This window comes from Chenopodium quinoa, unplaced genomic scaffold (genome assembly GCF_001683475.1).
Source record: "Chenopodium quinoa cultivar QQ74 unplaced genomic scaffold, ASM168347v1, whole genome shotgun sequence".
NCBI classification, from domain to species: Eukaryota; Viridiplantae; Streptophyta; class Magnoliopsida; order Caryophyllales; family Amaranthaceae; genus Chenopodium; species Chenopodium quinoa.
Window position 1 is genome coordinate 4413176 of NW_018743292.1, and position 25787 is coordinate 4438962.

Below are 25787 nucleotides of genomic sequence, written 5' to 3' on the forward strand. Positions count from 1 at the left end.
GCAAAGTAAAATAACTTAAACTGAGGAACAAGAAATCAAAAATGTTTGTATAAATTTCATCCTATTTTTCTCTGTAGATCACCCAAACTGGGTCAGTAATCATCTGTCACAGTATATACAAAAATATGGCCAGACCTTCCTCAAAACTCTAGCAAGTCGAGCAAGCTTTTCCATAGCTAAATTATGACTTGAGGAAGCTACTGATTAACAAATTTCTGTGAGGGACCAAAAAACACAACCCCCATTTCTCTAACTAAGAATTACGTAATATGTACTATACAATCTCTTTTTTTAAGTAAAATGCCTCCAAAAACTCTAGATGATGTGAGACTTTGCAGCCCAACGAGAGCACTTTTTGCGGCCACTTTTGGTTAACCCACAAACACAAATCTCCAGAAGCTCATAATCTTCATCCCAATACAGCAAGGATGCCATATGTGGATTCTGCAGCATCATTTTGGAAGTGAGGAACCCAGCAATTGTCCAGGTTTGGTAAAGCCGTGCTTGCTTCCCAACAAACTTTCCAAAACGGGTATCGTAATATTCAGGCCATCGATCTGCAGGAAGCTGTTTTTCTGCCATTTCAACTGCCTTCTCTGCCAAATCTGTTCGGCCCATTTTGATACATGCCAATGTAAACTGAAATAAGATAGCAAAAGGTAAGAATGGTTCATTTGAAAAGCCATACATATGGTTCTACATTTACAGACAGATGACAGATGTTAACATCCCAACTTTGTACTAAGAAAGTTCCATAATATCTCAAATAGTAAGATATAACAAGCTTGGTGGGACGAAGAAATTCCCATATCTAAGGTGCTGAATATGTAAGTACAAGATATTAATTGATGCACTGAGGGAGGCATTCATGTAATAAAAAGTTTAGTGAGCACTCTGAGACTCTAAGTACAGATCAAGACTCTTTCCATGGAAATGGAAATCCTTCACACTCAAAGATTGACTTTGAATATTTACCAACGATGGCCTATCCAACATCAAATATACTGTCAATGCACTCTCAGGACAATATAAGGAAACACAGGTTGAACAAAACACTCATTGCAACAAATGTGAGTTTTCCTCTTCATGGCAGCAATCTATCATAGCAACAGCCCACAATTTATCCAGTAACATGAAAGTACCATAATGTTTAACAATTCAACTACAAACATGTGAATGTGATAGCAAAAAGACACAATGAATATAAAATATTACACGGCAACCACCTTCACGAAGTTGAGTAACAGAAATGATATTACCAACAACAAAATGTTTTGGGATCAAATAACATGAACATATACAGGGTAAAAAAAATTTAAGGACAGACCCAAGTATTTTCCAGCTGTTTATATGCATAACCAAATTGACCTTAATGAGTCAATGCAAGGACTGTAGTAACAGCAACCCTAATCTACTGCAGGAAAAGCAGGTAACATATACACTTTCTATTTACCATGTTCACATGGCCAAAAGGATGCATTATCCATGGTTAAGTATTTTCCTTAAATAAAAAACCAAAGACGAGTTCAAGCGTACCTGCCATAGAAGCGTAGGCCAAGTTCCACCGTTGTGATATGACCAAGGACTGTGAGAACAAGAATCAATTCATGTCACCAGATAGTCAAAGATTATGAGAAGCTCAAAATCAGAGAGATAGTACAAGAAAACTCACGTATTCTTTGGGTCACTGCCTGTAATTATACGCCATTCCTCGTTCTTCACAGCAGGATAACATATCTTTAGAGGCATCTGCCCAACAAAGTCATCCCACTTGGCTTCAATCAGATTCAAAATTGCCTGATTCTGTTTTGGAGTACCCATGGAAGAAACAATACTCCAAAGATTTCCAAGGGTAAAGAATCGAAAATCCATGTGAGCTGGCTGAAGGTTACCAAGCATATATCCACCTTCACTTGGAATCCAATCCATCAACCAATGAGGGATTTGTTCAGGGTAAATGTTGAACTTGTTAATAGCATCCATGGAATATTCTTCTGTTTTATACCGGTAAATTTCATTTATCTTCTTCATGTCTACCCAATAGTACTCTCGGATATGAAAAGAGAGAGCACTCAGTCTATTATTGACAGCCCTGACAAGATTCTTAGATCCTTCATTTTCAACTAGCATCTCACGGGAACAGCGCAAGGCTGAGTAAAATAATGCCTATTGAGACAAAATCATGGATACAAATTAGAAATGTTTTCACTATATCCAGACCAAAACATCAACAATGATGATGCTGGTAAAAATTAAAAAGAAACCTACTATTCATTGTGTTTTTTTTTTTTTTTTTGGACGGGTACTATTCATAGTTAAAAATGCAGATTGTTAAGAATGAGGCAACATTTAGGCTAGAAGAGAGTCAAGTAGTGGAATTCTGCACCTCCAGGTCCAGACCTCCAGCCAGTTCAAGGGTAGACCGGCTTTCATAGTTGCAAAAGTACTTATGACTGGGCCTAAGATCATAGTTCTCCTACTAGATTACCCTTGACTACGCTAAATACTGGGTTTGGATAAGGGACAATTATATCCCTTTGGCCTTCTACATTAACACACTCCCTTTATCACTTAAATAATGTCAAATCTGCTTTAGCCTATGTTGGATGAGAATTAAATGTGACTATCAAGGTTCTATGTCAAAGAAATTCCAGAGACTAGTAATTAATGTATATTAACGGCTAATTCTGCACAAAGGGGTCCTCCTCAAAGTTTAGCTTCAAAAAGCTTTTAAGAAATCTGAAGTGATCCAGAAATAAATTGAGGTAGCTTATCATAACAAATTCCACAAGAATACCCAAATGTGGCTGCAAACTATGAGCATGTCAGCCAAATTTGGAATATGACAACCAAAAACTTCAATGCAACCAGAGAAATATGAACTTACTTGAATCTCAAGGGGATGCCCATGGATACCCATTCGTCGATCTATCATGCAAGATCCATCAGTGACCAGAAGGGTAGGAAACATATCAAACCCATCGCTTAAGCACAAATTTAAAATCAATCTGATTCCAGTCTGGACATCCACCCTCTCTTGCAATGTGAAATCACCAGTGAGCTTTCCATAAGCCCTTAATAAGATGATCCACCATAATCCTAGCAACATTACAAAAAATGAAAAAACAAATAAAGTCAAATCCAAAGACCACTATCTTCTCACAAGTTTAAAGCCTTACAAGACCTGATATGATCAAGTTTTAGCAGGAGAGTTGATGTGCTAGCTTAGGTAAGAAAATAAGATTGAACACGAGTGTAACAATTCTTGGTCTATAGACTTGCACTTTGTATTCAAAAATGATATAAGTTCTTACCCGAATCAACTGGTGCAACACGGCCAATAGCAGATTCACCAAAATCTGGATCTAAAACCTCTTCAAATTTACCACTACTATCATCAAGTGGTACAGTCCTAACTTTGAAGCTTGCAGGCATCAACCCTTGTCCTGGGCTGTAGCAGTCAACAGTTTTCTCCCAGCTCTGAGCACAGTCAGCAGGTATAACCATCAGAACAAGTATTGCATTTAATAACTGGTTTATTCTAAGGTATGTAGGAAAACCAAATAAACACCAGGTTATTAAGCCCTTTCATAATTAATCAACAATAATCATACTGTGCATGAGGAAAGCATAAATATTGTACATTCAAACATTACTTTTTGGATATCACACATTTGCTGTTGGATCCAACAACATAATTATCATCAAAAACTTATTGAAAGGAAAAAGCTTCAGAATCATAATTGTTAACAATAAAATTAATTTTTATCAGAAGCTGCCAACCCACCCTGAGAGTACCACTGCCCCAAAGCCCCTATATTCACAATCTTCCTCTGCTATCCCCATTATTTCTAGACTCTAGAGTACAAATAAATTATTTCGTTGTTCCCAAAAATCAACATATTCAAAGTCTCCAAACAAACAATACGATATATATGCAAGTAGAAACAATATTAAAAGATACGGATTATGAATAGAGCGATTTGAATATTAAAAAATAATACAGAATCAGAATCACCTGCAGCTGCAAAGTATAGAGGAGGAAATTCTTGACAATCTCCCCTTCTCCCTTCATCAAGAAAGCGAGTGCTGAGGGGACAAAATCACGAAGAAACACCTGATCATAATTAAGCGGCGTCTTGTCATTTGGATCATTTGCAGCCACCGTCCCAACTGGGCTGTTGCAATAAGTGACAATGGAATTCCGCAGCAACCTCCAAGCCTCTTTCTCAATCTCCGACTCCTCTGTCTTTCGACTTTCAACCCTCAAATCCTCATTCCTCTCACTCTCAACAGTTTTTTCAATAACATCCCCTTGTTCTCCCCTTAAAATTTCTTCATCCTCAGTTGTTTTATCAACCACAAATGGCTTAACATTCACCCCTCCCTTCAGATAAACACTCTCAAAATTCTTATCATTCACCCCGGGTTCAACCGATGTCGAATAATTCCTCACATCAGAGGAATCACATCCAACCAAAAACCTATTTCTACCTAATCCAACCCTAAAACAAATCCTAGATTGCCCAAAACTTGGCTGATTTGAGCATAATTTTTTCTGGGTACGATGAAATTCACTTCGAAACCCAAATAAATGATATGGGTAGCTGTGAATTTTGCGATTATAATCAAAAACCTTGAATTTCGACAAATCCCCACTTGGCAAATTTGGGCAAATTTGGGGTTGTTGAGCAAAACTCCTTAGATTTCTACATTTTGACAGGATCCTACAACTAGGTTTCATCTTCCCAAATAAGAAACAATTATTTAAAATAGCAAGATAATAACCAACTAAATTCAGATTTTATGATAATATAAGAAATGATTCATACATATAAATCATACAATAATATAATTTGTAGCAACTAAAATTATGCTATTTCAAGCAATTTAGAAACAAAAAATCACATGAATAATTAGAACTTACAGGGAAGAATAATCTGCGAATTAAGGCAAATGGGTAAAAAAATGTCCGAAAATTTGGAGAGAGAAAATGAATTAAAGGCTGCGGATTTATAGACGGCTCCTAATGTTAGGGAAGAAAGAAAAAAAAAGAAGCGTCGAATTTATTTAATGTTGGTTTTTTTCGACGCCGTAATTTAATTTCCCACCATTTTTCATTGAAAATGATGAATTAAAAAATGGGTAATGTAGATATTATCCGTTAACGTGTCATGTAAGAATTGGTTTTATGCGAGGTTTACGAGCCATTGTTATGACGGCACGTGTACGTTATGCTATTCGTCTTTACATAAGGCTACTTTAATTTGCAAGTTGCCATGATGAAAAATAAAAATCTTACTCCAATGGAGCAAAGTATTATTCGTAAGAGATAATGTCCAAATATTCATACTCCTAATCCAAAATTATAAACTTTAAAGTTTTAATTTATTTTCTGTGAGATCGAGTCTATTGTAACAATGAAAAGATATCGAACAAATTAGCTAGAACGATTCAGGATTTCACGGAATAGATAATCCTAGACGTGATCAAAATTTGGCCCGGGGCGAACCTTAGCATCAAATCTTATGCAAAAATCTGCAAAAAGTTGTGAGCTTTTCAGGCCAAAGCAAGCCTTTCGAGCCGGGTTCGAGTGTATAACTAAAAATGTGTTTTTAGGTTTGCCTAAACCTATACTTTTTCGGATCAGGTCGATTGGGGATAGCAGGACGGGCCGTAGTTGATCTTGATCACCTCTAGCTAATCCTACAATAGTTTAGCAAAGAATATGAGTCAATTACAATGGAGAAGCTTAACTCAACCTCGTTATCTAATCTGCCCAATAATAGCCACCCAATTCATGGCCCTGTTTTCTTCTCTGCAAAAATGGAGTACTTCAAGTTCCCAATTTAGATTTCGTGCCATTAGGCAATATTGATAACCAATATGCATTTCCTCCCTTACAAGGCTAGTATAACATCTTGATTGTCTACAGTATCCTCATTCGCATAGCTAAATTTGTCTCATAGGTTATTGTGTCTCAACTCAACTCTAAAATATGAACACTATTGAAAATTAGGGTGTGCACTCATTAGTATACCTATATAATCCCTAATTTTTGTCAAAAATATATAATCCCTAATTAAACTACTCCCATTTGTTGGACTAGGTGTCCCCTTAGCAACTTTAATAAGAGGCAAATTATCCGGTCGTCCCATGGATTGAGCCTCTCACTTAACAAATACTTTTTAGGGGCGCTTGGATTGGGAGTATTAAATTAAGGGGTAATAAAAGTCAAACCAAGCAAAATTAAAGTAAACATAGGAGAGGGGGAGCTAGTAATGATGTGATTTTAAGAAGATTTATATAGTGATGGTGTGGTGATATCCTGATAGGTGAAGAAAGGGAACTATTACCCTTATTTTGGGGGTAATAGGTTACACTAGGGGGAGGGTGGGTAACCTATTACCCTCATTTTGAGGGTAATGATTCCTCCACCCCTCTCTTTTTCTTATGTCACTACAACCTTAATTAATTCATATATACCTTATCTCCCTACAATAATACCTCTAATTAACTATAATTATCTAATTTGACTTTTATTACCCCTTTAATTTATTATCCCCATTCCAAGTGCCACCTTGGTGTTTTTTTATCATTTGAAATTTCTCCAAGACATTTGTGAAACTTCTCCATATCTCTTCATATCAAAATTATAATAATCTACCAGTGTTCTTATCGTCATTATTAGTGTTGAACAAATCTTTTCTAAACAAATCTCTAAAGTTTACTCATTTTTTACCTCACATGAAAAAAGACAAAATTTTCATAAGACATTTACAAGGAGTCAACCCGAAATCCAAAGAAGTAAAGATATACTCCATATTAATATAAGAATATTGAGAGGGTGATAATCATCATCCGGACACTCGATAAAATATTCAATATCTACCCAACATCGACCTTACGTCCTTACATAATAAAGTTGGTTTTTTTTTTTTTTTTTTTTTTTTTGCCTCATCAGTGTAAGAGTGGGACAAGAAAATAATAATGCAGTTAAAAAACTTTGGGCTTGCACATAAGTCACTTAAGTTCGACACAAAATTGGCCCAACCTGGCACAACGATGGACAATAGTCCATGCATATACATCATTAATTTGGCACAACCCGGCATGAGTATTAGCAAGTTGGCTTGCCAATTTTAACCAATTTACAAAGTTTTTACAATTTTTAAGGAACTTGTTGTTTGCTAACACGAGTTACACGATACAACACTATATGCAGACTGGGCCGTGTATTAAGAAACGATTCGAACCCAATACGAGATAATTTTTCATTGGTTCATTCCCGACCCGGCCCGGTTCAACCCGAGCCCGGGATCCGGCTTTAATTACTTTGTACTTCAATCCATAATCCATAGTAGTCTCTTGAAACAAACGGACCCTTCAAAGTAGAAAGAGAGTCCTAAGTAGATAACGAAGATGGCGTCCATCATCATCTTCAAATCATTTCCGGCGCCTTCTCTCTCCTCAAGTTTTCTACCCACCAACACAAATACTTCCAGTCCTCAAATGGGATCCTTTGTTTTCCCACATTTATCTCCTCAATTGAAGTCTTCTTTCAGGACTTTTTGCAAAGCTCAAACTGTAAGCCTTTTTGCTATCTCCTTATCCTTTTTTTTTTTCTTTTTTGTTTTGTTTTGTTTTCTGATTGTGAATTTTTGGTTAATGGGTTGTATTCTTACTTATAATTATACTTAGCAATATATATATTTTCTATAGGTGCTTTAATTTCTGTTTATTTGTGGCCTTTGTGGGTTTTCTTGCACATTATGAACTGCATTTGGTGTCATTGGTGATAATAATGTATCTTGTATGATTTGATAAATTGACATAAGAATAAGCAACCCATTACACTAATTAGTATAGTAATTACACATAAATCATCCATTGACCATCAAATTAAGTACAAACTGAAATTTTGATTAAGATGGACTTCCCATTTCCCAACATCATGTGGTTATGCCCAAGAGATTATAGGAAAAATTATATGCATTCATCAACCTGTGCTTCATAACAGTACCCAAATCCGACACTCGTATCCGAGTTCAGCATTACAAATTCAGGAGAGGGGGAGAAATGTTGAACTACAGACGAGTGTAGATAATGAGAGCACCTAAACTAATGTGTTTTTTGTTTAATAATTTGATCAAATATCCTGCTTAAAATAGGGAGAAAGACCTTGAGTTTCCAGGATATATTGGTTACTTGGCTTCTTTCTAGATTTTGTTGCTTGTGCTGTGTATTCTTTAGCTTTAATCATGTAATCAAGATATACTTTGGCTTACAGACAAATTCATTTTCTACAGGTATCACCGTATTGAATGTACTAATATAGACATATTTTAGGATGCTTTGATCAGCTTTCTTGTAGTGAATTTTTTAATCATACATTCATACATCTAGAGGTTCATTGCTTTAGCTTCTCCAATGATTCTCATTTCTTTCATTAGTAACACTTGCATTATTACTGCAATGGGCTTCTCACAGGACATTTTCTACCATATAATCAGACTCCAACTTTTGCTGTCTCAAGAAGGAACGCATTGGTGGGGCTTTTCTCTGGATGCATTGCTACACAAACCATAACCCAAGACCGTGCACAGGCTCTACAATCTGTTGGTTTCAGGGAGTATATAGATTTTTTCGATGGTTATTCCCTAAGGTACCCTCAGAACTGGATTCAAGTGAAAGGTGCTGGGGCAGATATTTTCTTCAGGGATCCTTTTGTTCTTGACGAAAATCTGTCTGTGGATATATCTTCACCCTCATCATCTAAATACAAGAGTGTTGAGGATTTGGGTCCACCAGAAGAAGCTGGGAAGAACATGTTGAAACAATATCTAACAGAGTTCATGTCTACCAGACTTGGTGTTCGGCGTGAATCAAATGTTCTCTCCACATCTTCTAAAGTTGCTGATGATGGGAGGCTCTATTATCAAATTGAAGTAAGGGCCTTACTGATCTGAGATGTTATAGACTGTTACAGTTTCATAGTTTGTTCTGATCATGTGTCTGGCTCGCTTTGGCCTTGACAACTAAACATTAGATGTTTACTCGAACATAAAATGAATAAGAGCTGGAATTTTAGGTTCAGAGATTTAGGATTAGTAATTATATTGGAATTCCTAGCATACTATAGCCACTCGGATTCAGCAGAGACGGAACTATGATGTGTGAACTGAATTGGACTTCTGGCCCTACATGGCATGAATAAGAAAGCTGAGCATGGCATTATGGTTCTACCTTGCTTTTGATTGCTAGTGTGTTGAGCTTGCAATTGATACTTAATAATGTGATGGTGTCTCCATTTTGGAAACTCTAGCTCGCAGGACAATCCGTGTTCTTTCTAAATCTATAAGCATGTCTATCAGTCTCCTTTCAGAAATTGTAGTATTGTTGTCATGTTGTAGCAACTGTGTTTTTTTTAATTTTGATAACATGTTTGCTTATGGGGTATTGTAATTCCTTCTGACATGCTTTGATGCCGTAAACAGGTGAACATTAAGTCATATGCCAACAACAATGAGTTGGCTGTGATGCCCGAGGATCGTGTGGTTAGGAAGGAATGGGATCGAAGGTACCTTTCAGTTCTCGGGGTGGAAAACAACAGGCTGTATGAGTTACGGCTACAAGTACCCGAAGAAGTATTCCGAGATGCAGAAAATGACCTACGTCAAGTAATGGATTCCTTCAGAGTGAACAAGATCACTGCTTAATTTATTATGAGTGGAAGGCATTTTTTGTTCAATTTTAACTCAAAATTCAATTTAACAAAGCAAGTTTTGTGATTCCAACTCCATCCATAGTCTTCCATTTCCAATCTCAATGAGCTGTATCAATTTGAATTAAATTATTACAATGTTAAACAGCTCTTCTGTAATGATCATGAAAGCAATTAGTTGTATTTGCTTGTCTAGTAGTTACTTCTACATTTTAGAGTACAGTATCATGGGTAAAGAAAGCAAATCATGTAAAACGATTTGATTAGCCTCCTTTGCCATCGGAATTACAGTGGTAATTGGGGAAGGAGAGAAGGATAAAAGAGCCCAGAACTTGAACTCTTTAACCTCTCTGAATCGCTAATTTTTTATGAAGTCTACACATATGATACGGATAACTCATAATAAATAAATAAATCAACTACTCTCACACACCATAAGCTCTAAAGATGGCTCACATAAATTGACAAACTGATATCATGCAATTCCTAGCACCAAGGTCCAATGAATGATTGAGATACGAGGAAACACCCTGATTTCTGCAAAGCTTCAAAAAGGCAGATGTTATTTGTACAGTCGTTTCCCAAGGTCTCGGGGCACAAATCCAGAGCCTTTTAACTTTATGACCTCACTTGATACTCCCCTGCTCGAGTAAGAGCTTTGAAACCCTTGTAAGGGCGATTTGCTACATTTGACACTTCAAGTTTATCTATTTTCAGGCCAGAAAGAGCAACACCCATGATGCGGAACTCTGCTACAAAAGTTGGGAATACATGAAGCTTTTCAAAGCCTGCTTCAAGCATTAATGTTCCTGTCAAAGAAGGGGTTTTGTCCTTCGGTATTCCGCCAATAGACCAAGAACAGACCTGAATTTGTGTACAATGTAAGTTCATGGATCAGTCAAATCTGACACCTTCCTCCACAGAAGTAGGAAAAAGAAAGGAAAAAAAAAAAATCATTCATTCAAAGCTAAATAAGGAAAGGTAATCTTTGCACTAATTGCTGGAATCATATAAAAGTGTTACCTTGTTAGCAAGGATGTCCACTGTTCCATGATTTGCTGTCAGATCTGAAGATACAACATAAGGGGGCAATTGAAACTTCACTGTTATAGAATCGATAGTCTTTCCAGGATCATGCCTTATTCCAACCATAACACTAACACGACATGCACCAGAATCTGAAGTGAATTGTGGTTTGACATATAACGGGGTACTCTTTAACTTTTTGACCCTGCAAATAGAAAAGAAGATAAAAATATAGTAAAAGCTCAAGGAATAAGGAAGCCAAATCATGGAATCATTGGAAGTATATGTGAGTGTCTATCTACTCACCTGTAACTCATAAGCTTAAACTGTCCATCAGGTGGCACGAAAGACAAGATTTGATGTGACTCCCATGGTCGAAACCGGACACAAGGATGGAACCTTACATCGTTTAAGATGCTGGGATTTGCAAATGACAATGTTAAGTCAGGGACACCTGAAAGATGGCAAGTGACTTGAACTTCACCATAGACCTCACACTTTACTAAAACGCCATCCCTAGCAACATCAGCAAAGAAAGTGTAGTTAAGCAAAGTACTACATAAATGTTAAACTGTATCTAGCTGATGTCAAATTAGCACAAAAAAAATTATCAGAAACTAATGCTTTGGCAGTGATAACACTTCAAATAGACGAGATGTAAAAAGAACATCAAATAGAGAATATCTAAGCCTCAATACACTAAAGGACAAAGTGGAAGCAGAGTCAAATAACAATGCCAACCTATTTATGATTGCATCCATTTCTTCAACGAGGTCAACATACACTTCATTGCTTGAATGCTTAAGTTCTGTCGTCCTCCATGGCACACATGATGCTGTTGCACCTGGGAGCGTGCTGCTAACATTGGAACTATTACCAGTCACAACACTCAATACTTTGCTGATAATGTTTGGTGGGGCAATCATCTCTCTCAGGATGTTAGGCTCTGTTGTCAGAGGAAAGCCATTATCGATCATCTCATCAAGAAGCTGCAAGACAACTTGAGTCACTTTGAATTCTTGTTAGAAGCAAACCCCAAAGACAGCCTTGTACATATGAATAACACATATTACGGACTGATGGAATAAATTGAACACAACCTTATATTCAAAGAGGTGATTCATGACATCTAGCCACAATGGAAAAACTATACATATAGCAGAGGTGATTTACTATATGCCAGGATATGACAAAATCACATATCAATACTGTGCCACTATTAGAATTATATCTTCATAAACTCAAGGGTCTAACTTTCAACTATTGAGTGATAGAATAAGGAGAAGCATTAAGCAAACATCAAATACTGTCTACTAAACTCAGAAATATCTAAAGCAAACACACATAAACAATCTCAGGATGTTAGGCTCTGTTGTCAGAGAAATGGTCTAATTTTACTTTAGAAAATCCTATAACAAGAGCACATAAGGAAGAGCAGGGGGTAATGAAAGAAATAGATTACAGATAATTTAAAATTACCTCATACACAATAACAAAGTTGTCCTTGATTATGTCTTCATTCATTCCTCCAAGATAGTCTGAAAGTACATCAGCTGCTCTGCAAAGAAACTAAAGGTGGAACAGTTAAAGTTCAACTGCAATGTTATTCATATTATAAGGTGTAAAAAAGTACTAAACCCAGGGTGCATGATTTAAGTGTGAACAATTTGATGAGATCCAGCATTGCACAGAGGACTGCCTATAGTCTGCATATTTTGCCAAAACTTCCATGTCTGACCCGTAAAATTATTCTTTTATTTGGATAAAGCAAATTATCTACACACTAGAGATAATTGATAACTTGGACTCCCTCTCCTCCCCTTTCCTACCAAATCCTCGCTGTGAAATACACTATAAAGTAATTCATCCACCCACGAACAATGTATACACTTATTTGTGACCCACAATATTGTGAATCACCATTATTAGGACTTATTTAGCGGGATTGAGGGCGTGTGCAGGAGTGTGTAAATTGGTTCATATGCCTCTTTCTTGCTACTTTAGCGCATTCCTTATTGAATAAGTAGATAGCCATCTCCAACAGTCCAACCAAGGGCATATATGCAGAATCACATAAGGGTTCAATGAGACTACTCCTAAACCAAGCACACCATTAAGGTTGGAAGGTCTAGGATAATTATATTAACTATGAAGTGCATATTCTGATACGCCAAGAAGTATCAATCATACATGTAACCAGTATAGCACATAATAGCAAACAAAGACATAAGATATACACCATCTGTCAAAGATTGTGCTAACACCACCAGCACATCAAAGCTACCCTATAACCGATCACATCTTTATGTTTGGAAGAAACTTGGATAAAGATATAAACTGTGGAGTGCAACAGTTCCTGTACCTATATGACAGAAGTGTTAACCAAACCCAAGTCGCAAGTATAGCTTGCAGAAGCTTTATTTAGTAAGGAGTAACTGTTACCCATATGCTAGAGCTAAAACTAGCAATGCAGTTTCTATTTCTTTTTAACAAATGCATAGATTGAGAAAAATATCGATTGTGATTACCCTCCTACAAAAGGGTTAACGGGGCCTCGAGGAGATGAGCACCCCTTCTTCATCATTTGACAGATTTCCTTTTACAAACCTTGACATTGAGTGTCAATTCCACTTCTACTAAAGGCAACCAATTAACCAACTACTTACAATATAAAAGCATACACATTACCACACCAAAATTCAGGTCATTCTTTTGAAGTCAAACAAATACAACAAATATAATTTCAGCAATAAGCAAATAATCTAACCTCAATTGCCATCAAAGGCGGCATTTCAACTTGAGAACAAGCTAAAAATATGATCCCATCGCGAACAATGTGGAAAATGTAATATGTTGGTGAAGCAATAACTGATGGAAGCTATCAAAAAATTCAAACAATCAACCTTACAATTATTTGGGTTGTATTAATTTGACATGATTCACACGAATTATATAGAAATAGACAAATTAGGGTACCTTGGAAGAGGAATCACCTTGAGAATTGGCTTGATCCCAGAACCAATCACAAATAGACCGATCAACCCGGTGGCCGGTCAGCTGTTTTTCCAGCACAACCTCCCTAAATTCACAAGCACAAGAAAAAAAAAACATGTAATTAAAATTTTCATATGGGTATTATTGAAATCATTGATATTTAAAAAACCCAATTGAAATTAGTATGAAAGATTGAAATTTGTTGAAGGAATTGGGGAATCTGGGATTGTGAAGTTTAAGAATTTTACCCAGAATCTGATAAGATGAATATGCATTGTAGCATGTTTGTGTCTCTTTCTCAGGTTTTCTCTCTCCTGGAGATTATGACGAGGTTCAATGGTTGATTTTGATGTTAAAGCTTCGACCCTTTGCGTCGAGAAATTTAATATGAGTAGAAATTTTAGATGTTGAAATTGAACTTTGTTTGCGAAGATTTTGCTGTCACTGGTGAAAGTTGAAGGGAGGAAGAAATGACACTGTGTAAGAAAGGAGAAAAGGAGAAAACTATATTGAAGGATAAAAAATGGTAAAGTAAGTGGAGGTTTTTTTTTTTATTATTTTTTTTTATTTTTTAATATTTGGAAGGGTTAAGAAAAAAAAAAAAAAAGACTATAATGTACAATTATATTGTCACGCATGATCATATGTTTGTTAAAGGCTTGAGGTGTAACCAAGACTTGAAATCGAATCTCGTGTATATCATTGTCTTTTGTAACTCTCTTTACACAAATACACATACACAATAATAATAATAAATTAGCTTATCTTTAAATACAAAAATAATGATATATCATTATAGATTAATATATTGACTTGTCCTAATATTTGTAGGGTTAGAGCTTTGACGGGTTTTGATATTCTATCGATTTGCAAATTGCAACCCTATAAGTTACTCTTTAAGATGTGGTATGGTGGATGCCAATATGTTGCAAGACCTCCAAGAAGGCGACGATTGATGTTTATATTAAGCTTTGTTTTCCTCACGTGATATTTATTAAAACTTAAATTATTTTTGGAGAAGTAAAATTATTTTTGCTAATTCTTTATTATTTTTGTTCTTTTAACTTATTGATATATATCGATTAAAACTTATTTTAACGTGACCAAATACTTGAGCGTGGTGGAGTAATAATACCCACAAGTCAACTTTTCGCCAATTACTCAATTATTCCATCCAACACTTCTTATGTTGTGACATGCCATTGCCCCAAAGCCTCACCATGGGCATGTCCCATGCTTTGGTGCCTCCTGCCTGGCCAAAATTGTACTGGCTCGACTTAGCAATATTTCTCTCATGTTCACAAATTCATCCAAAGCTAAAAAAATGACTTTGTAAGGTACATTGCGCATCTTTTACCTTGTATTTCGTTGTAATTCCTAATAGTTATGGCGAGTGATTTGAATAAGATTCCCTACTACAGTCTACAGCATGCAAAGTGCAACTGTGCAATGACAAAAATAAGCCACCAGAAGGAAGTTGGGAATTTAGCAATTACAAAAGGATACACAAAAAAAGGTCCATATGAACACCAAAAGTTATGCTATATGTTAAGATTATTGGCACACTTGATACTTGAAAGTCACCTTCTTCATGCTTGGTGAGCTTCTAAATAATGGCTATGTAAAACAAAATTACAGGAGAATATTAGGTCTATATAGGAGAATATTAGGTCTATAAGACGAGCCTCGCGAGCACAAAGGCACCAAAGACAGGAACTAGTTCTGATATGAATGTGGCATAAGGTCATTGCACAGTGTAATGAGGGGGGGGGGGGGGGGGGGAGGGAGGGGGTTAATTAGACCATCTTTCAGAGAATAGGAAAAAAGATTCAAGTATTCTTTACGCTCTAATTTAGTTGTTTATACAAAATCATTATGAATTCACGAAATTCGAGCTGCATCTTTACAGGAAATAGACACCAAAAATGAATTCAGTCAAGACTAAGTTGATCAGCAGCTGGCCCCGACAAATTCTTCAAGTATTCAGCTTCGAATATCTTCTACAGTTTGACATGTATGCATAAATCACACGTACATCAATTTCCTGCTTCACACAACACTGAAGGCTGATTGTATAGTGGATGTAAACTGAGATGTTAGTGTCTGGGTGGCAAATTGTTGGAATTGCTTCTTGGCATCTGCACAGAAGACAGAAAATCTCTCAGTGAACCAATCTAATTTTAAAATAACACAGCAAAAAAGAATAAGGAAATCCAGACAAAGAGGGTTGAATCTTGAGGATACTAATAAAGAAACGATAGCATGGCCATAAAAAATCCAAACAACGGAGTTTAGGACTGGAATGTATGATCTGTTTGTATCAACCAGATATTATCCATATCCAACTTCACAAGGTTGTTCTTGAGGACTTGCAACATAATCACAACCATTTAAAAAACAGTACATAGTTCCACATGCTTTCCCAGAAATAATCCATTATTTCCTAGATAAAAGCTAGTGCGGTTAGTTTAATCAGGCAATGAAGACCAACAATCCATCACCAAACCACTTTAACCCCTAAATACAATCACCTACATGGTTACAATGTGAAAAAAGCTTGAAAGATAAAATCTGCATATTGTAAACCCAGGCAGTAATAGTGTACTATGCCACCAAACTTTTAATTACTTGCTAAATGATAGTAGCACATAAACCTATCAACACAGCATGACTTTCTAAACAGGTCAAAGTAGATACGATAAGTTGATCTCTGAGATAGCATTTCTAATTATCTACCTGAGGTTTTTTTTTTTTGGGGGGGTGGGGGGGGGGGGGGTGGGGTGGATGGGGGAGTATTAGTGGGGTGAGATAGAATGTTTGTCAATCTCAAAAGACTAATCTGTATTTTCTCAAGTTCAGTTTATGCTTCTTGAAAAATTCCTCAATCCCCTACCCTTACTAAAAGCAGAGAGAGAGAGAGAGAGAGAGAGAGAGAAAAGAAGAAAAAGAAGAAAAGAAAAAAGAAACACACTAGGTGCTGTGTACTTCCCCAGGGATCCAAATCCACAGAGGATGTTTCCAAGGCTGGAGCTAGCTAAAACCTAACAAATACAACCTCCTCTACACATGGAGACAGAGATCCCCACCCCTAATCTGATAGTTCTTCTTAAAATACTAATTAAGCTATACAGGACTTGAATCACACAACTATCCTTCAATAACTGCAGTCATTATCTATGCACATATCTGGCCAATCTTTTTACTGCTTATGCTGGATATTCCTAGATTACCTAGTGAGACTTGAGCCCATGATCAGCCCGAGCATACCATGGCCTAGGCATGGGCGCTGCTGCCCAAGGCAAGGCACACCATGGCCTAGCATATCAAGCATGGGCACGACTGCACGAGGCATGAGCACAAGGCATGGGATATGGGCACAAGGCAAAAAATAAGAACTCCTCTTTATAAAATATCTACTTTTGGCAATAAAGGGTAGTGTCTTAGTTTGCTAAGCAAGGCCAAATAAAGGCATCTTAATACATGACGACAAGGGGTGTGCTAAGGCGCTGAGGCAGTAAGGTATTAATAAAATGGTTCAAGGCACCAAGTAGGTCCCCCGGGGGGCTGGGAAGCACCTCGATGCCTAACTTTGCTCTCCGAAGGCAAAATTTGAAGTCAATACATGGTGTCAAAAATTCAAGTGATGATAGGAGATGCATCATGGGGTCATATAATGTTGTTAAGAATCATATACAACCACTAGTTGGTCACATAAAGGCCCATGATGACCTTGAGTTTATGAAGAAAGGCGTGTATGTAACCGGCTTTATTGATGATAACAACCACTCAAAGGACCTCCAAGGGATCTCGTGGGGTCTGTGGAAGCACTTTTTCATCTTCTTTTTCGGGCCAAGAAAAAGATAAAATTGTACAAAACCTAAGGTTATAATCCATGCTTCTAGACGAGTTTAGGAAGTATTTCCAAATTTGAAATGGATGTAGGGAGTGTCCCTCGGGGGTCATAAGAGTTAATTTAGAACCATAACATATCACTATTTAGTGTCGAAAATGAGTTTGGTCATATTATATGGCTATTTTGGATTTATGATGTAGAGGTAGTCAAGGGTTGCAAAAGATGGTTCCAATCACCAATTTGACATCTCGAGGTTTTATTAAGGAATCAAGAATGTTTCATTGGGTTACCAAATGAAACTGAGGGCTCCCCTACCCCCCCTCCCTCCCCCCCCCCCCCCCCCCCAAAAAAAAAAAAAAAAAAAAAAAAAAAAAACACCCATTGCAAATTGACTTGCATATAGAAATGCAAAAGGAACCTTACTAGTTGCATTCTGGTGACCGAGTGATTATACAACCATCCAGAAAGGAACTTATATACTTAGAACTGTCCTCAGATTAAGCAACCAAAAAAGGGACACCACACAAAATTATCTTTTAATTTAGTTCAGATAATCAACAATGATGCACACAGATTTTACTCACCTTTGCGGCATTTAGTAAAACCAACAATGTTTGCAATGCTGAGAGACAAACACACTGCTACAACAAGGAGATAATCCGCTTGAAACCGTATCAGAGAAAATATTCCGAGAATGATCCAGGCAGCAGCCTACAAAGAAGGAAAAATGAACAAACCTGGACTTAGATAGCAATATACCAATATGAGCATCCCAAATTATATAAGATAGACATGTTTAGAACCGTTGTGTACTTCATTAAGTCCTTAACAAAGTTAATTTAGGTAGCAATTGTACCAAAACAAACATCATAGAAATTCAGGAACAGGATGTAATTTTTAAGAGATTACCTCGTAACATTTAATTTGTATTTGTTATGGCTCAAAAAAAAAATAGATATTTATTTGCAAGAAGGGACTAAATGAATTTTAAAGAAAATAAAGTGAAACGAGGAATTTCACTCACTGTGAGATAAAGGCTCCACCAAAACAGCCACGAGTCCTTCTTGTTCATGCGAGCCAATGACTGTACAGCACAAAAAGATAAATTTATACAGAGAAACTTAGCAAGGCACGCCATTCAGCTAAGCAAAAGATGGTCAAGCAACTCAACATGCAATGACTATTAGAATAAGTCTAGTGCAATAATGAGTAGTTACCTCAGGATCAAGAGATTCAAACTTCCAGATACTTTCTCCCAAATCATTAATTTCATTCCACCACCTCAAACCAACCAAAATGCGACCACTTACATTCTTGACAACCCAAAAATCAAGAGCAGCAAGGAGAACAGTAACCACAAAGATAATAACGAAGTTATCGAAGAAAAGTGCAGAGAGAATGTAAAATGCTAAAGCTGCACCCTGCATAACAAAACACCTATGATATTACAGTGTTGCCACATATCCATAATTAAAAAAAAAAAATCATCTAGTACTAAGACCATGCGTGCCATCGGCCATGGGCTCTCATAACTACCTTGAAAAATACATGAAAGAAGCATGTCTTTGGGTTTGAATAATTTTCAGTAGGAGCCTGCAAATTAGGAGTAGAATCACATTAATCATAGAAATAATGATATGCCAGGTTTTATGTTATACTTTATAACAAAGGAAACAATAAGCTTTGGCACTCAAAGCTGTCTACTTGTACCAAACCAGCGCACTTGGGCAGTCAATGGAAATTTTGCATGTTTCTAGTCCCAAATGAAGTGTGTTGTTTCCAAATCCATGACAAAACGTCGAAAGCTTAACACCAAATGAGCGACAGTTCTTTATAATTAATCCCTCAAGGCCTCTAAATCTATTGCAACAATGTTCGCAAGCAGACATTCCGATTTGCGTAACTTGCTCTAAATATCTAAGCAATTAAATCAATGATCACGGTCAACAACAGACAATACAACACGATTATAGCATCAGACAAATTACTAGCAAAAAACTCCTTTTCTAAATATAATAATTTGCAGATCAACAAAATTTCTTAATACTTCCTACTACATTGACCTTCAAAACTTCTGACAACATTATCTTCTCAGAAAATGTACATGCCAATGATTTCTACAAAATCATTAATCGGTGTACATAAATTCAGCGCAAAATCCAAGACAAACAAAATAATTAACACCACTAAGATCAAGATCAGCAAAAATAAAGCTTGATAATCAAACAAAATTCAGCGCCAGATCTAAGTAATGAACAATCACAGTCAGAATCATAATCAATCAGCTATTGAATTCATCAAATTAACCCTAGAATTTCTAAAATATGCAAATCAAATTGAATCTTCAGACAGAGAGAGAAAAAGAGAGATTACTTGGACCGGATCCATGGAGAAAAGCTAGACAAAAGAAAGATTTGGCGTTGAAAATAGCCAAATTGTAAGAAATGGCTTCTTATATGTAATATCGAGGGAAGTAAAAGCGGCCTTTGTTGCTTCTTCTTCCACCTCGTTCCCCTTTCTATTTTCTCTCTCTTGTTTTGGTTTGTTTGTGTTTGTTACAGAATACAGACGTTTCCCTTAAAAAAAAATAAAAAAAGAAAGAAAAAGAATACAGACGTTTCAATGGTTTTTACCCGAGCCCGACCCGCTATCACTGAGGAAGATAACTTTGGGCCTTTTCTGTATCGAGTTTCTGGGCTGACCCAAATTTATCACCAAAAGTCCATAACAGTTGATTCTCATACAAAGAATGTATATTTAGGCCCCTTTCTATTTATTTTTACTAATTTCAAAGATAATAAGAGTAATAAGTTTATATATGTTTGGATAAGCACTTTTTTTTAAAAAAAAAATTTAAGCAGAATAAACTCAAATATGATAAAAAAAAAAAAAAAAAAAATTCAAATCTAATATGTTACCCCGTCAATTATTTAGGTTTAGATTAAACAAGTCAAACACAGCAAGTAAATGATTTGACCTATATAAGTTCAGATAAAATAAGTCACATACAACAAAATTTGAATTAAATGAACTCCATCCTCTGTTAATTATTACTATTGTTTTTTAAACTCTATTTTCCATTTTCCTACAATATTGTTGTGACGAGTAATTAAATGAGTAACTAATGTGGAAGTGGAGGAAAGTTCGGACTTCCAGAGTATAAATATAGTGCTATGAATCTATGATACTTATGTTGTTGGATCAATTTAACATTCTTTTCTTAGTAATTACTGTAAGTCGTTACACTTTTCATCTTTCATGTATCGCAATTTAATTGTTACACTTCGTTTTTTTGGGAATGACTCACTAACCTCATACGAAGAGCTATTTCTTCTAAGTCAAACACAATTTATGTCAGAAAACCGTCAAATAGAGTAATGATTAAATTAAGACAGAGAGAGTATCTAATAATTAACATGCTAATTTAATTGTTAACTCCATATATTAGTGGTCCAACCCGAAAATAGAGGCGGATGCAGCTATTGGCTAACAAGGGGAGGGAAAGGGTGTGGATGTTATAAACCGAAGTGTGGGGATGAGATAGGGTCATAGTCTTATCCTAACTGTTAGTGACTGGTGAGAAAACGGGAGGGAGAAACCAACTGAAAGAAAGAACACCACAAACTACAAAGATGATATTGATCATTAATATCATTAAGGCCAAACTTAGCCCACTAAGCAGTAGCCCTTCATTATTCAGCCATTGCCAAAAACCCATAAACTACTCAGAGAAACAATGGCTAGTAGATTGGTAGTGGTTCAACCAAACCAAGCAGCTTTCTTTCATTCTTCTCTCTCCTCTGACTTCAATGGCTGTAGACTCACCCACTCTGTTCAGGTATTTTAGTTAGCTCAAGGTTTATTAATTATCCCCTTTTTTTAGAATTGTTGTTACAGCTCTGGCCGTTGATCGAATTTCTGCCTTACAGATAAGCACTCTTTATGCAGAAGAATTAATACTCACATATACTATTTTAAGTTATCTGACATATGAAGTATATTGTTAGTTGCGTATGAGTAGATAGTGTAACAATTATACATTGGATGGAAAGAGTACTCGAAAATGTAAGTCCATAGATTGGGTTGTTAGTAGAAAAGATTGATACATGCCCATTAAAAATAAAAATCATTCATATCAAAATGAAATGTTGGTGGTGCTGCTACTCCAAGTTACAATGTTTTGAGTGCTTTTGATTCATTGTTAATCTCTAATATTGTGAAGTATAAATTTATATACATCCTGAAGTAATATTCAAATGATCTTGATTTAGCTTAGAATTTAATTACAAATTGTGCTAAGCTTGTGGACGTCTTGTTTGTAAGAAATTGATTTACTTGGTGTTGGGTATTGTTGCAGTTCAAGAGAAATGTGGTGCAGCCAAAAGGAGCATTACATGTTACAGCATCAAGTGCCAAGAAAATCCTTATCATGGGAGGCACCCGATTCATCGGTGTATTCTTGTCAAGACTCCTTGTCAAGGAGGGACATCAGGTATTCGTGTTGAATCCAAATCATTTATCCCACTATTTGTGCTCTATTCAATTTACGGGTTAATATTAGCACTATGGTGCAACACATTTTAAGGACCAAATGTGACAACAAAACGGACTTAAATTATTTCATTCGTGTTCTATTTTTATGTGTGATTTGCCCTGCACCCCTGATGGGTGTGCATATTCTGTACCGTCTTGATGACTTGATCGGCTAAATTACAGTAAGTTTGCTGTTATGCCTTAATCTAGGTGACACTTTTCACAAGAGGAAAAGCACCAATTGCCCAACAATTGCCTGGTGAATCAGAAGCTGATTTTGCTGATTTTTCATCCAAGGTATGCTGACAATTTGATAAATACGAAGTGTATATGATTTCATCAACTTTAAAACAGTGGTTCAATAGCTCTTTTTTTAACCACTATGGTTATTCTAATCAGTAATCACATTACCTCATTCACAGATCCTACACTTGAAAGGTGATAGACAGGATTTTGACTTTGTTAAAAGCAGCCTGGCTGCAGAAGGCTACGATGTTGTTTACGACATAAATGGTAAGCTGTATATGTATGTCCCGATTACACACTTCACGGCTTGATACATACTTGGATATTTACATGTGTAGTGCCTTATTACAGGAAGAGAGGCAGTTGAGGTAGAACCAATATTGGATGCACTTCCGAAATTAGAACAGTAAGCCTAGTCTTCTAAACTGTGTTTCTTTAAGAGTCAGGCAGATAGATTCAGACAGTCAAGGATAAGTCTGTCTTGACATTTTAAATCCAGAAAGTAACATACAATCCATTCTTGTACTTACCAGATATATTTACTGCTCCTCGGCTGGTGTTTATCTCAAATCAGACCTCTTGCCACACTGTGAGGTAATCCAATGACTACAATTACAGAGTTGCATATGTGATGTGCACTGCACCGTGTCTAACAACATGGAGTTAGAACATAGAAGTTTAAACAGTTTGTAGTATATTAATCTTATATTCATTGACATGACTGGTAACACGATATTTTCAGGCAGATGCTGTTGATCCTAAGAGTAGGCACAAGGGAAAGCTTGACACAGAGAGCTTGCTTCAAACAAGGGGTGTAAATTGGACTGCTTTAAGGCCTGTGTACATATATGGTCCATTGAACTATAACCCAGTCGAAGAATGGTTCTTCCATCGCCTCAAAGCTGGCCGCCCAATTCCTATCCCTGGTTCAGGAATTCAAATTACCAGTCTTGGTCATGTTAAGGTTAGCAAACAACTCACTGTAATCTGCTTTTAAATCATTATACCATCAGAAAGTAGTGCACTAGTATTGCTCATGAACAAACTATAGCCACCTTTTTATGCTGTTTATCAGTGCTATCAGGTATAAGCAATCAGAAAATTGCAGTTCGTAGATAAAGAATATGAAAAGAATCTAGGCCTTGTTCATTATTAATGTAAATCAGATTTTTAAATTTTTTATTTTTTTAATGCATCCAAAATTAATCGAAATGAGTTTAGGTCAGTTTTAATCAGGAAAGATCAATTTTAGTTAGTAATAATCAGTTCAATTCCGTAAAAATCAGTTGAAGTTGAAGATAACCAGGTCTATAGACTATAGCTGTATAGATTATGTGCTTGCTTGAAGGCAAGATCTACAACTGAGAGATTAATAAAGGGGAAATTATACTAGGACTTGGCAGATGCATTCGTAAATGTTCTTGGAAATGACGCAGCAAGTGGACAAGTATTCAATATTACTGGAGAGAAGTATGTAACCTTTGATGGACTAGCAAGGGCATGTGCAAAGGTAATGTTGCTTAAGTTTGAATATATATATATATATATGTGAAAGTTAAAACAAAGTCCATTTATAAACACTGGAAACCAACTGTTAATAATCTGATTATTGTCTTAATTATTTTGTTCGTTTTTCAGGCTGGTGGATTTCCAGAACCTGAGATTATCCACTATAACCCCAAGGAGTATGATTTTGGTAAAAAGAAGCCTTTCCCATTCCGTGACCAGGTATCACTCGATTATGCTTGATTTTAATCGTTTCTTTATCTTCATTTTCCATGTGATAAGAGGAAACAGTATCAGAATAAAATAAATGTTCATAGCATAAAAAAAATAGACGAAAACCAATAATAGATTAGTAGATTACCAGCAACAAAATATTCAATTACACTGTAACACTAGGAAGTCTTGCCATCTGTGCCATATATGATATGAAATGGGTGATACGGAGTTTTAAATTTTTGGATCATATAGGAAAGAATCCTCTCTCATTCTGTTTATGAATTCCTTTCTGAATGCAATGTTATGCCCAAGACTGCTTAATAAGTAGCTATGGCTGGTTGTGCCTAAGCCAAGCCACGCCAAGAGAAAGTGGTAACAGCATTATAGTCCAACGAGTTTCTATCCAAAAACCCACAGTTGACAATAGAAAGGGTGGCAACTTCACTTATTTGGCCATTTCTTTTGGTCCCTCCTACCATTATTCCAATGTACGACAATTTTTCTTTAACCCACATACATGCAGAGTAAATCCTCCCACAGACCCACAGTAGGTTCCAGCAACAATTTCTAGGCCTTACCGTCAAAGATTTTCCTAGAAGAATTGTGGCATAGAAGGTTGAACTTGCGCTTATAGTCGGTTTTTTCTTGCAACACACTGACTACTTATTTCATCATAGTTCTATCCCTGATAATTTAATTTCAAAACATCTATGGACCTACCTGATATAGCTAACTGATATAACTAGTCCTAATTCCAAGTTTGTTTCTTAAATGCAGCATTTCTTTGCATCAATAGAAAAGGCAAAGAAGGAACTTGGTTGGACACCAAAGTTTGACTTAGTCGAAGGCCTCACAGACTCATACAGCCTTGACTTTGGAAAGGGAACATTCAGGAAAGCAGCTGATTTTGAAACAGATGACATTATCTTGGGCAAGACCCTTGCTACTGTCTAAAACAGTTTTCTGCTATAATCAACTATTTCTTGTTGTAAGCTACAGAGTACATTTTTTCGCGCTCTTCAAATATTGATTATAATCTGAGATTATTGTGGCTGGGTAATGAATGAAGCAAATATATTACAAGTAATTAGTCATGTCTCAGACTTGTTTAATTAGCCCTCCAAAAACCAAATTGTGTTTTTGACTTTTTTTCTCAATCATGAAGCACAGCTTTTGCACTGGAATCTGTTTGATGGGCTATCCACTAGGCTTGATAAAAAGAGAGCTTGTGGAAGCCCAAATTCATAAGGCTTTTGGGAACTGGCTTGATCCACACAAATAATTCCGTAAATATTTGTTGGCCCAACTAGTCAACTTATAGCAGACAAATTTGAGGAATGATAATCTAAAGAAAATAATAATGCTATTGATCGAATCCAAACATCCAATTTTAATTACTTCATCCATTTCCTTTTAATCACCTCATAATTTTAAGAAGGTTATAAATTAATTGCAACGTTACTTTCTTTAGCCAATAAGATATAGATACCTAAAGGAAGGTACACCCGCACATTAATGTGTGCCTATTTTATGTTAAACACGATTTGAAATTACACATGTTAGCTATCATCATTCGGTCATTCCCATACTTTACCAACCAAATCTAAAAACTATCACCCTGTCTTTACTATTTTTAAATAGCCGCCATCCCATATATAAAAACATTACCATAACACGAAACCTCGAATT

The 25787-nt window shown here is 36.2% G+C and overlaps 5 protein-coding genes across 6 annotated transcripts; 2 read left to right on the forward strand and 3 right to left on the reverse strand.

The window, feature by feature from the left end:
* Positions 1–21: 21 nt before the first annotated feature.
* Positions 22–5115, reverse strand: LOC110736527 (alkaline/neutral invertase A, mitochondrial-like). The gene is made up of 6 exons (XM_021916755.1): positions 4019–5115; positions 3315–3480; positions 2888–3099; positions 1673–2166; positions 1537–1585; positions 22–639 (listed from the first exon to the last, which is right to left on the reverse strand). The coding sequence occupies exons 1-6, from the start codon at positions 4742–4744 to the stop codon at positions 316–318; spliced, it is 1971 nt and encodes a 656-aa protein (XP_021772447.1). The 5' UTR covers positions 4745–5115; the 3' UTR covers positions 22–315.
* A 2234-nt stretch (positions 5116–7349) lies between these two features.
* Positions 7350–9922, forward strand: LOC110736530 (psbP domain-containing protein 1, chloroplastic-like). Its single transcript, XM_021916758.1, has 3 exons — positions 7350–7587; positions 8514–8948; positions 9498–9922. The coding sequence occupies exons 1-3, from the start codon at positions 7423–7425 to the stop codon at positions 9717–9719; spliced, it is 822 nt and encodes a 273-aa protein (XP_021772450.1). The 5' UTR covers positions 7350–7422; the 3' UTR covers positions 9720–9922.
* Positions 9923–10070: 148 nt separating this feature from the next.
* On the reverse strand, positions 10071–14470 carry LOC110736528 (AP-3 complex subunit mu-like). 2 transcript variants are annotated; one of them, XM_021916756.1, is made up of 8 exons: positions 13993–14470; positions 13727–13829; positions 13518–13628; positions 12230–12319; positions 11492–11739; positions 11057–11266; positions 10748–10955; positions 10071–10588 (listed from the first exon to the last, which is right to left on the reverse strand). In XM_021916756.1, exons 1-8 carry the CDS (start codon positions 14025–14027, stop codon positions 10343–10345), a joined length of 1251 nt encoding a protein of 416 aa, XP_021772448.1. In that variant the 5' UTR covers positions 14028–14470; the 3' UTR covers positions 10071–10342. The 2 variants fall into 2 exon arrangements, with proteins under 2 accessions (XP_021772448.1, XP_021772449.1); XM_021916757.1 differs by lacking the exon at positions 13993–14470 and having other exon boundaries at positions 13744–13829.
* A 1080-nt stretch (positions 14471–15550) lies between these two features.
* LOC110736531 (Golgi apparatus membrane protein-like protein ECHIDNA) lies at positions 15551–20244 on the reverse strand. The gene is made up of 6 exons (XM_021916759.1): positions 19971–20244; positions 19134–19190; positions 18815–19018; positions 18622–18681; positions 18182–18308; positions 15551–15882 (listed from the first exon to the last, which is right to left on the reverse strand). The coding sequence occupies exons 1-6, from the start codon at positions 19983–19985 to the stop codon at positions 15794–15796; spliced, it is 552 nt and encodes a 183-aa protein (XP_021772451.1). The 5' UTR covers positions 19986–20244; the 3' UTR covers positions 15551–15793.
* A 990-nt stretch (positions 20245–21234) lies between these two features.
* LOC110736532 (chloroplast stem-loop binding protein of 41 kDa b, chloroplastic-like) lies at positions 21235–25210 on the forward strand. Its single transcript, XM_021916760.1, has 10 exons — positions 21235–21435; positions 21955–22089; positions 22341–22427; positions 22553–22643; positions 22728–22782; positions 22910–22970; positions 23119–23340; positions 23770–23886; positions 24015–24104; positions 24876–25210. Exons 1-10 carry the CDS (start codon positions 21334–21336, stop codon positions 25050–25052), a joined length of 1137 nt encoding a protein of 378 aa, XP_021772452.1. The 5' UTR covers positions 21235–21333; the 3' UTR covers positions 25053–25210.
* The last annotated feature ends 577 nt before the right edge of the window (positions 25211–25787 follow it).

What these genes read in the sequence shown, in the direction of transcription:
- LOC110736528 (XM_021916756.1), bottom strand. Translation starts at nt 14,027, where the DNA reads ATGCTACAATGCATATTCATCTTATCAGATTCTGG. An exon ending in TTTAAGCTTATGAGTTACAG is followed by an intron (nt 10,956 to 11,056) that starts GTGAGTAGATAG and finishes TTCTATTTGCAG; the next exon opens with GGTCAAAAAGTTAAAGAGTA. An exon ending in TGGACATCCTTGCTAACAAG is followed by an intron (nt 10,589 to 10,747) that starts GTAACACTTTTA and finishes ACACAAATTCAG; the next exon opens with GTCTGTTCTTGGTCTATTGG.
- LOC110736531 (XM_021916759.1), bottom strand. An exon ending in TTGAATCTCTTGATCCTGAG is followed by an intron (nt 18,682 to 18,814) that starts GTAACTACTCAT and finishes TGTGCTGTACAG; the next exon opens with TCATTGGCTCGCATGAACAA. An exon ending in TTTTACTAAATGCCGCAAAG is followed by an intron (nt 15,883 to 18,181) that starts GTGAGTAAAATC and finishes TCTTCTGTGCAG; the next exon opens with ATGCCAAGAAGCAATTCCAA.
- LOC110736530 (XM_021916758.1), top strand. Translation starts at nt 7,423, where the DNA reads ATGGCGTCCATCATCATCTTCAAATCATTTCCGGCGCCTTCTCTCTCC. An exon ending in CTTTTTGCAAAGCTCAAACT is followed by an intron (nt 7,588 to 8,513) that starts GTAAGCCTTTTT and finishes CCATATAATCAG; the next exon opens with ACTCCAACTTTTGCTGTCTC. An exon ending in GGCTCTATTATCAAATTGAA is followed by an intron (nt 8,949 to 9,497) that starts GTAAGGGCCTTA and finishes TGCCGTAAACAG; the next exon opens with GTGAACATTAAGTCATATGC.
- LOC110736527 (XM_021916755.1), bottom strand. Translation starts at nt 4,744, where the DNA reads ATGAAACCTAGTTGTAGGATCCTGTCAAAATGTAGAAATCTAAGGAGT. An exon ending in GGCAGTGACCCAAAGAATAC is followed by an intron (nt 1,586 to 1,672) that starts GTGAGTTTTCTT and finishes TTGTTCTCACAG; the next exon opens with TCCTTGGTCATATCACAACG. An exon ending in GGCCTACGCTTCTATGGCAG is followed by an intron (nt 640 to 1,536) that starts GTACGCTTGAAC and finishes ATCTTATTTCAG; the next exon opens with TTTACATTGGCATGTATCAA.
- LOC110736532 (XM_021916760.1), top strand. Translation starts at nt 21,334, where the DNA reads ATGGCTAGTAGATTGGTAGTGGTTCAACCAAACCAAGCAGCTTTCTTT. An exon ending in GCACTTCCGAAATTAGAACA is followed by an intron (nt 22,783 to 22,909) that starts GTAAGCCTAGTC and finishes TGTACTTACCAG; the next exon opens with ATATATTTACTGCTCCTCGG. An exon ending in CTTTCCCATTCCGTGACCAG is followed by an intron (nt 24,105 to 24,875) that starts GTATCACTCGAT and finishes TCTTAAATGCAG; the next exon opens with CATTTCTTTGCATCAATAGA.